This window comes from Vipera berus (genome assembly GCF_964194415.1).
Source record: "Vipera berus genome assembly, chromosome: 16".
Taxonomy (NCBI): domain Eukaryota; kingdom Metazoa; phylum Chordata; class Lepidosauria; order Squamata; family Viperidae; genus Vipera; species Vipera berus.
The window spans coordinates 9,712,815-9,721,510 of NC_138219.1; the positions used below are offsets into that span (position 1 = coordinate 9,712,815).

Consider the following 8,696-nt stretch of genomic DNA (forward strand, 5'->3'; position numbering starts at 1 on the left):
TGGATTAACGGGTTAAAAAAAGGCTCCTTCAGAAGGACTTGCTTTATTCCAATGTAAACAGAGGCAGGTTTAATTGATTAATGGACTCAAAACGGAGGCCTAAGCGATTTAGAATTTAGTCCAGGCCTTAGCCCTCAAAAACCAGGGGGAAAAGAGACAGACAGACAGACACCATGTTTGGAATCCACCACCGGAGACGTTTCTGCCTGGTTTTGGCTGCCTTTGAGAAGGCGGAAAAAACGAGAGTTTTAAAGCCCCCCCAAAGGGTGCCAGGCTGTTTTTGGCAAAGAAATCCACTTTTCCGTAGGGTGGAAACTGCACCGGTTCTAACTTTGCAGGCGGTCCTTCCTCCGTGCACGGGTGGCCCCCGAGGGCTCTGCCTTGGCGACGGCCCAATCCGGGGCGCCGGCGAGGAGTGACCCCCTCACCCCGAAGGCTCGGGACTCAGTTCCTCCAACGGAAGCAGCCTTCTGCCACCACACACCCCCCCCGAGAGATGGGAAACTCCCACGGGAGACCCCCACAAATTGGCCCAGCCTCCGTGGGGAGATCGGCCCAGGCTGAGCCCCCCTCTTCGCTTCTCTGTCCCCCTTCCCACGTTCACCCCTCCGAGTGGGAGAAGCAAATCCACCCCCCCCTTCTGAAGCATTTTTGGGTGTTGCAGGAGAGCCCCTGTAACAGAGGGGGGGGGTCCTTCTCAGCTGCAGGCCCTGGAAGGGGGGGGCTCATGGGATGCCCACAGGTTGACCTCAGAGGACGGTGCAGTCCGTGTCCACCTTCTGCCTTTGTCTGCGCTCTCCAGCAGGGCGGTGGGCCGGTGGGCTTCTCCCCTAAAGGCAGGACGGCAAAGGCAAGGAGGGGGTTACTTGGGGAGGGGGTGGAATTCCCTTCAAAGCGGGGCCAGGTGGCTCTCTGTACCTGTGCCGGGGAGGGCAAGGGGGCGGGCGGTGGGGGCTGCTGATACTCCTCCTGCTGCAGCTGCTGCGCCAGCTCCAGATCGCTCAGGGCAGGACCCCCTTGCTGGCGCTGGAGAGACAGCGCAATCATGTAGTCCTTGGGAGGGGGAGGAGAAAAACAGGGAGGGGGGGTCAGAAGGGCTGCCTCTGTTTCTTATCCACACCTCAGACCAGGGATCTCCAACCCTGGCAACTTTAAGCCTTGTGGACTTCAATTCCCAGAATTCCCCAGCCAAATTTAAGACTTGAGGGCTTCAACTCCCAGAATTCTGGGAATTGAAATCCGTAAGTCTTAAAGTTGCTGGCTTTAAGTCCCCAGCATAACTCCAGTTCCCAGGAACTGGGGCGGAATTTTTCCTAACTTGCAAATTCTCAGCCAGGTTGAAAAAACTTGCTTGCTTTACCAGAGCCACCAATGTCCCCTTGGGGTCCCATCCTTGGAGCGATCCCACCAGGGGAAGGGATGCACCACTGGCCTCCCCGCTGGGCCCCTCTGCCACGAGTCCCCCCCCTCCATCCCTGGCATACCTGATCCACTTGCCTCTGGTCGACTGGGGAGCCCCCCGCCGCCTCCTTGCCCAGCGTGTGGCTCAGGCGGAACTCAGCGTCACAGAAGCAGCTGTCGCCATCCACGTTGTGCAGGCTCTCCCAGGTCACCTGATCCTCGTTCAAGAAACCCTGGTCGGTCACCAGCAGGTAGAGGTGGCTCTGAAGCCCAGCAGGAAAGAAAAAGAAAGAAAGAAAGAAAGAAAGAAAGAAAGAAAGAAAGAAAGAAAGAAAGAAAGAAAGAAAGAAAGAAAGAAAGAAAGAAAGAAGGAAGGAAGGAAGGAAGGAAGGAAGGAAGGAAGGAAGGAAGGAAGGAAGGAAGGAAGGAAGGAAGGAAGGAAGGAAGGAAAGAAGGAAGGCAGGCCCTATGGTCAAAATTCAGACGCTTGGTAACCGACTCATACTTATGACAGTTGCAATTATCCCCTTTTGCAACCTTCTGGCATGCTTCACTTAATAGCCATGTTACTAAGAATAGCAGTGATTCACTTAACAACTGTGGCAAGAGAGATCACAACATGGGGCAAAATTCACTTAATAACTGTCTCATTTAGTAACAGAAATGTTGGGCTCAATTGTGGTCATAAATTGAGGACTAATTGTATTTATTTATTTTATTTGTAAACCTATTTGCTGTCCATCTCACCACAAGGTGATTTATTTATTTATTTTATTAAATTTATATGCCGCCCTTCTCCCTAAGGAGAACTTCTGGGCTGCTTACAACTTTAAAATAAAAATATAAACATATATAAACACACACACACACACACACACACACAAACACAAACACATATACCCATACACCGCATTAAAATGACTGCCAAATACGAGCTATGAGTAAAAGATTTAAAATAGAAATTGAGTTTATTGACTGAATCTACATGCCGCCCATCCTGCCTTCAAGCGACTCAAGCGACATAAACGACCCTATAAAACAATTAAAATATGAAAAGCCTGCTAGATCCGAAGCTTCTTCAGCCGAAGGGAGAGAGGAGACTCCTGTTTACAAGCACAAACTGCAAAGAAGGACAAACTCGGCTGGGTCCTAATTGGGTTTATTCGTCCGGAACGATACACGCTCCCCACTCGCTAATCTCTCCAGGAAAAAGGGAAAAATACCTTGTGCTTGATCATGGCACTGAAGTGGTTGTTCCGGAAGAAGACGCTCAGCTCGCCTTCTTTGACCGTGGAGGTCAGCTCACACAGCCCGTGGTAGCTGAGCTGCGAGGCCGTGGACTCCAAAAATTGTTCCGCAATCAGGCCTGGACGGGAGGGGATGGAGGAAGAAAGAGAAACAAGACAATTCATCCCGTTGTATCAGGGGTGTCCAATCTGGGCAACGTTAAGACTTTGGTGGACATCAACTCCCAGAATTCCCCAGCCAGGTTTAAGACTTGTGGACTTCAACTCCCAGAATTCCCCAGCCAGCTTTAAGACTTGTGGACTTCTGTGGAGTGGAAGTTCAAGTCCACAGAAGTCTTAATGTCGGCCAGATTGGAACCCACCCCCCCTGCGTTAGAGGCTTCTAAGGCATCTTCCCAGGCCTGCCAGCCACCAGCAATGCTCCCCAAAAGACCCCTCCCCATTTGGAAAAGGTGGTTTGGACCTAGCCCCCTGTATTACCTTCCGTCACCAGGTTTGGGTCGCTGGAGTGTTTACAAGTGATAATTTTTTCCACCAGCTGGTTGTAGCTCAGCTTGCCGACGGCTTGGGCCACCTCAGGAGTCTGGGGAGGAGGAGAAATACCCACCCTAAAACTGGGGCGCAGGCAGAAGGGGACAGGGCAAGAACTGGGTTGACATTTCTGTGTTGCAGTACCGCTTTGCAGGGGTGTCGTTGGTATCAAACAGGGAGGGAGGGAGGGAGCGGAACTGCCTACAGGACAGCTTTGAGAGAATGGAACATAATGCCTTAAAAACAGGTTGTTTACAGTTCCCTCTTCTGGTTTTGGTCAACCTTCCAAAGATCCAGAGTGCCAAATGTTTGCTCCTCCCCATGAGGACTAGTAGCTTGATTTCTTTTTCTTGCCTGAAGTGAAGCCTCCCGTCTATCCATCAGGGGAGGGTAGTGTGTCTTCCCAGCCGGCTAGACCACTTTTGAAGCAGCAGATGCCACTTTTCTCATGTTTGGCAACTTTTAAGAGGTCTGGACTTCAACTCCCAGAATGCCCCAGCCAGCGGGTCTGGACTTCAACTCCCAGAATTGCTGGCTGGGGAATTCTGGGAGTTGAAGTCCCAGACTTCTTAAAGTTGCCAAGATCGAGACAATCTAATTTATACCAACATCTCTGGCTGTGCAGACGCCTGGGTGCAATTCCACCTGGCCGCTCCGCGCCGCTCGCCCCCCCCTCCAGTGCCTGGGGAGCAAGGCCACCCACCTGGGGATCCACCAGCCAGCCGTGATAAAGGGGGACATTCAGGAGGTCAAACACGAGGCACTCGGGCGTGTATTCAAAGTCGGAGACCCCGGTGAATCTCACGTTGACGTCCAGCCCCGTGGAGAGCTTGGGAAGGACCATCATGGCGTCATTGACGTTCTGCCCAAGAAGAAAAACCGGAATTTTCTCAAAGAGGCAAAGAGGAAAATTGGCCCCAAAGGGCCCTCAGTAGGCCACTTTTGAGGCCTGCTGCCCAAGCAACGTCCACTCACCTGCTGGAAGTTGAGCTGGACGGCCTCAGCTTGGTCCTGCGGCTTGATGGACAAGATGCAATCCCCTGCAAGGGCAGAAGGGCGGGGGGGGGGGGGAGAGACTTTTCAGTAGGCAGCCTTGGGGCAGGGGTCTTCATGGGGGAGGGGGACAGGGAATCAATTGATGGAGTCCGTTTGGAAGCACCTTCCGCTAGGGAGGCGGAGATGGAAAGCTGGCCTACCTCACTGGGTTGTTGTGCAGAGGGGGGGGAAAAGGGAGGGATGGCAGGAGAGGCTTGCCAATGCTGGAAGCCGCCCTGCCCGGGACAGGAAAGGTGCCAACCCCGATGAGGCTCCTTACCGAGGTAAGCCATCAGCTCGTCCGAAGTGACCACTTCCTTCTGGGCAGGCAGTTTCACCTGGGGGAAGGCAAGAATTGAGGGCCACGGTTTCCCAGCCCCCTTCCAGGGCATCCCGGCGGTGGACCCCTCCCGTGCCCCCCCCCGTCCCTTCCCAGTGCCCGCTTTCACCTTCCACTGCAGAAAGAGGATGTTCATGATGGCCAGCAGCGGGCAGGGGCCGTTCTCGCTCTGCATGATGACCGGCGTCCGCTCGCCCTTCCAGCTGATCCATTTCACGCAGTAGAAGTCTGGCGGATTGGGCTGGCTGGCTGGAGACGAGCGCGGCTTGGGGGCATCCTCGGGGGCACTGCAGCTGGCGGGCACCGGAGGGGCGCTCTGGGAGGCTGGCAGAGGGGGAGCCTCCTCCTTTGGGGATGGGGGTCCCTCCGTTTGCCCCCCTTTGGCTGCTTCTACAGGGGAGAGCCTCCCATTGTCTTTCTGCGTGACGCTTTGGGCACCGTCGTGGGTGAGGCGGGCTGGGGTCTTCTCTTCAGCCTCCGCAGGGAGAGCAGCAGCAGCCCCCTCCTCACCACACCCTCCAGCCTCCGCGGGCTCAGGGCCCCCAGATTCGATGGGCTCCGTCTCCTGCCGAGCTTCCTCTGCAGCCGGCACGTCGGTCTCCATCGAGAAGAATCGTCCTTTGGCTTCTTAAATTAGACCTTTTCTCAAATCAGATTCAAGGTTTTTCCAAAAGGGCTTAAGTTGTGTATTTTTGGAGGGCGACCCCCAAAAATCTCTTCACCAACTTAAAAAAAAATACAAGTCTCTTTAATCAACAGTGGGAACGTTAAGATTGAACTTTTCCTTTCCAGCAGCCAAAAATGGGGAAACTTTGCAGAAAATTTAAGCTGGGTCTGAGTTCGCCCTTAACAGATTCCTCTGATCTTCGCTATAAGGAGACCCCCCCCCCCCCCCGTTTCATAAAAATGGCCCCAGGTGTTATTGGCCCTGAGTCTTTTTTCCTTTGGTTAGGCACTGATGAACACTGGATGCAAATTGTCCCTTAACTGATTTGGTTTTTCTCACTTGCCAGTTCCTAGGAGAGTCATTGAAATTTCAATTCTGCCATTTTTCTCCCCGATTTTACACTCAATTATTTAAAACACAGGGGTCTCTCACATTACCTTCGCTTGCAAGCTTTGATCTACACCGGATCTGGATAAGGATCAACAGACAAAAACCTTTTTTTTTAAAGGGAATCTCTTTCTTATCCCAGAAAAAAGGAATACAAAAAACGTTTTTTTAAAGAAAAAAAGATATTGACGCTATCCTTACAATAAAAGAAACTTATGCTCCTGAATTTTTTAAAAAAGCGCTAAAAATGCAATGAGTCTTCCCTATGGGTGATATTTTAAAGCAAAACATGCACACACACCAAAATTCCAGTGTCTTTTTCAGGGCATCAATTTTTAAGGGGTTGGTAGAAGGAAAATTCAGTGTTTCGTTGACCTTAAATCTTTATGTGTTTTTTTGTTTTTGTCCTTGAAGCTCAGCAAAGAGTGTCCAGGCGACTCCTGCGTTGTTTTCGTCAGCTTTGGATCTTCTCTTCTGCAAACAGACGTCTCAGAAATCTACTCCACTCCAGCTTCATGGCCCAAAGGTGAGTGCGCTCTTTGTATCTGTGGAAAATGCAGGGGTTTTAACCTCCATCCAGCCCGGAGCCTAGCAAATGGGTCAGTGAAACAAAGGTTAGAAAACCAGGTTTTTTTTCAATCCTTCCCTGCCTTGCAATCTCTCTCTCTCTTTGTCTGGGTTTTGCAAAAGTTAGGCCTAGGCTTATGACCACGTGAATTTCCATTGCTAAGCAAGGCGACTGTTGAGTGAGTCACATGCACCCAATTTTACAACTTTTTTTGGCCACGGTTGTTAAGCACCAAGTCACTGTAGTCATTAAGTGGACTCGGCTTCCCTCACTGACTTTTCTTGTCAGAAGCTGGCTGGGCAGGTTGCAAGGGGTGATCACACTTCTGATTTTGAAGTTGTACGGGACCCCTGCAGACCTGCCTGGACATCTGGACACCTGCCCTGGAGATCTGGGTGCAACGATCTCCAGATGTTTCCTTCTGTAGCCAAAAAGAGGCACCCAAAGACAGGCCTGGATTGACCAGGGGTCATCCAGCTGTTCCTGGGCCAACTGCATCCAGCAAGGTCCACAGCAGGAAATGCTGCAGAGGTGCTTCAACATCTGGAAGGAACCGACTGCGCCCAGGAAGCAAATAAGCCACGGCAGACGTGCCTGCACTGTGAGTGCCTGCGTGCATGCAAGGACTCACCTGCTGACAAAGAGGCTTGTTTTGCAAGACAGAAGCCGCCCAACCAGTGTTTTGACAAAAACATCTTACTGCTTTTAAGCAACAGCTGGAAGCTTCTCGTGGGGGGGGAAGGGGAGAAGAAGGCAAGGATGCTTTCCCCCCCCATAGAGCTGCATCCTCAGGGCCGGGCCCCCTCCACTCCCGAAATATGGCTTGTCTGCAACACGCTAAGAGTGGGGAGACTCCTCAGATAAGAGACTTCAAACCCCATACGCCCCAGGTTTCCTCACCAGAGAAGAAACGTAACTACCAACATCAAGAATTAAATTCATTCTTGGATCATAAATTTTATCCCTCTCCGTCTGCCCAGGCAAAAATCTCTCCCTTAAGTGGCACCCCCCCTTCCAAAAAATTTCCCCTCCTCCCTTCCGCTGGTGGAGGTTTGCAGCCCCCCCTTCCCGTTCTGCTACAAACTTTGTTTTTGAAGGAAACTGTTGCACACCAGAGGTGTCGACAGCTTTGCGGGATTGCAAAACAAAGAGGTCAGCTCCACCGTTTCCTGGTCTGTTTTTGGGGAGGTGGGAAAGAGCACCTCATTTCCCCCCCCACCCCCTCCGTCCCTGGGCAGGCTCAGCCGCTGCAATCCCTTCCCGGAGGGGTGCTCTCTTTAAGACCAAGCAAACCAGCCGGTGCCAAGGAGGAGAATCGGGGAAGAGGGGTGCCAGGTAGCCGAGGGAAAACCGAGGCACAAAGGAGGCACCAAAGCTTCGGGTCTGGATTCGAATCCCCCTCTTCCACTCCAGCAGCACGGCAGGGATTGAAGGGGGACTCAAATGCGCCATACCTGTTTAGACAAGGATTTCCCCGCTCAGATCCTCCTCCGCACAAATCCTGATTTTTGTGCCAGCCAACCTGCTCTTTGCCTCCCTTCCCTCCTGCCACCCCCCACCCTCCCGCCCCCCCTGCGTTAGGCAAACCCTGGGAGGAGGGGATCCCAGCCTGGCAGAGAGAGAAAAAAAACTCTTAAAAAAAACTAGCTGGGCTTTATTCTGCCCTGCCTCTCGCCCTTCTGCAGGGACATCTATGGGAGAGGAGGATACACCGCAGCGCAAGGGCGTTGTAGGGAAGGCGGGGGGGGGGTGTAAAGAGGGATAGGAAGGAAAGAAAACAAAGGAAGGAAGGAAGGAAACTCTGTAGCCACCCAAGAAAAAGCAAATTTAAACACAGGGAAGGAGGAGGGAGGGGAGTCTCGGCAACTCGCTTGAAGGGACCGATTCGGGGTTCGGGAAACGCGCAAATCTTTCTGGATCGAGGCGGGGAGGCGCGTTGGGGGTTCCGGCCTGGGAGGGGAGAAAATGAAGCTGGCTCCACTTGCCCGGAGCTTGTCGGGGGCCGGATCCAGCCTGGCCGCGTTGCAAAGGCGGGCAGCTGCATTGCAACCTGCCACGCGGTTCCCGGGGTGTGTGTGTGTGTGTGTGTGTGTGCAAGGCTTTACCTGTTGAGCTTCGGGTGGCGGTCGGGGTGCCGGCGGTGCTTCCCCCCAGCAGCTGCTGGGCAAACCGGGCGCAGGAGAGAGGGCGAAGGAGGGATTCGGGAGGGCAACGGACTCTCTACAAGTCCGAGATCGCCAGGAAGCCAAGCGAGGGGGGGTCCCGGGGGCTCAGAGGCCCCTCCCGCCCTTCACTGCTTCGGGGCTCCAGCTGGCATTTCTGGGCAAAAACTTGCAAAAGCGGAGCAAAGTGCAACCGCTGCAAAAGCCACCGTGAGAAACCCGCGTTCAGACGGCCGGCTCGTTTCACGCGCCCGGATCCCGGGAAGAGGCTCCCGCCCCCCCCCCCGGTTACCGCCCGCCCTGCAAGGTAGGCAAAGCCGCCAAACCTGGCCGCGGTGACGTCACCGGGAGAGCGCGT

The 8,696-nt window shown here is 53.4% G+C and overlaps 1 protein-coding gene across 2 annotated transcripts; it reads right to left on the reverse strand.

Annotated features, from left to right (window-relative positions):
• Window positions 1-27: 27 nt before the first annotated feature.
• On the reverse strand, window positions 28-8,618 carry MINDY1 (MINDY lysine 48 deubiquitinase 1). Of its 2 annotated transcripts, none has more exons than XM_081340673.1 (10): window positions 8,282-8,618; window positions 4,664-6,153; window positions 4,495-4,552; window positions 4,155-4,219; window positions 3,883-4,041; window positions 3,129-3,231; window positions 2,625-2,767; window positions 1,485-1,664; window positions 919-1,053; window positions 28-830 (listed from the first exon to the last, which is right to left on the reverse strand). In XM_081340673.1, the coding sequence occupies exons 2-10, from the start codon at window positions 5,156-5,158 to the stop codon at window positions 750-752; spliced, it is 1,419 nt and encodes a 472-aa protein (XP_081196799.1). In that variant the 5' UTR covers window positions 5,159-6,153; window positions 8,282-8,618; the 3' UTR covers window positions 28-749. The 2 variants fall into 2 exon arrangements, with proteins under 2 accessions (XP_081196799.1, XP_081196798.1); XM_081340672.1 differs by lacking the exon at window positions 8,282-8,618 and adding an exon at window positions 7,631-7,733.
• Between the last annotated feature and the right edge of the window lie 78 nt (window positions 8,619-8,696).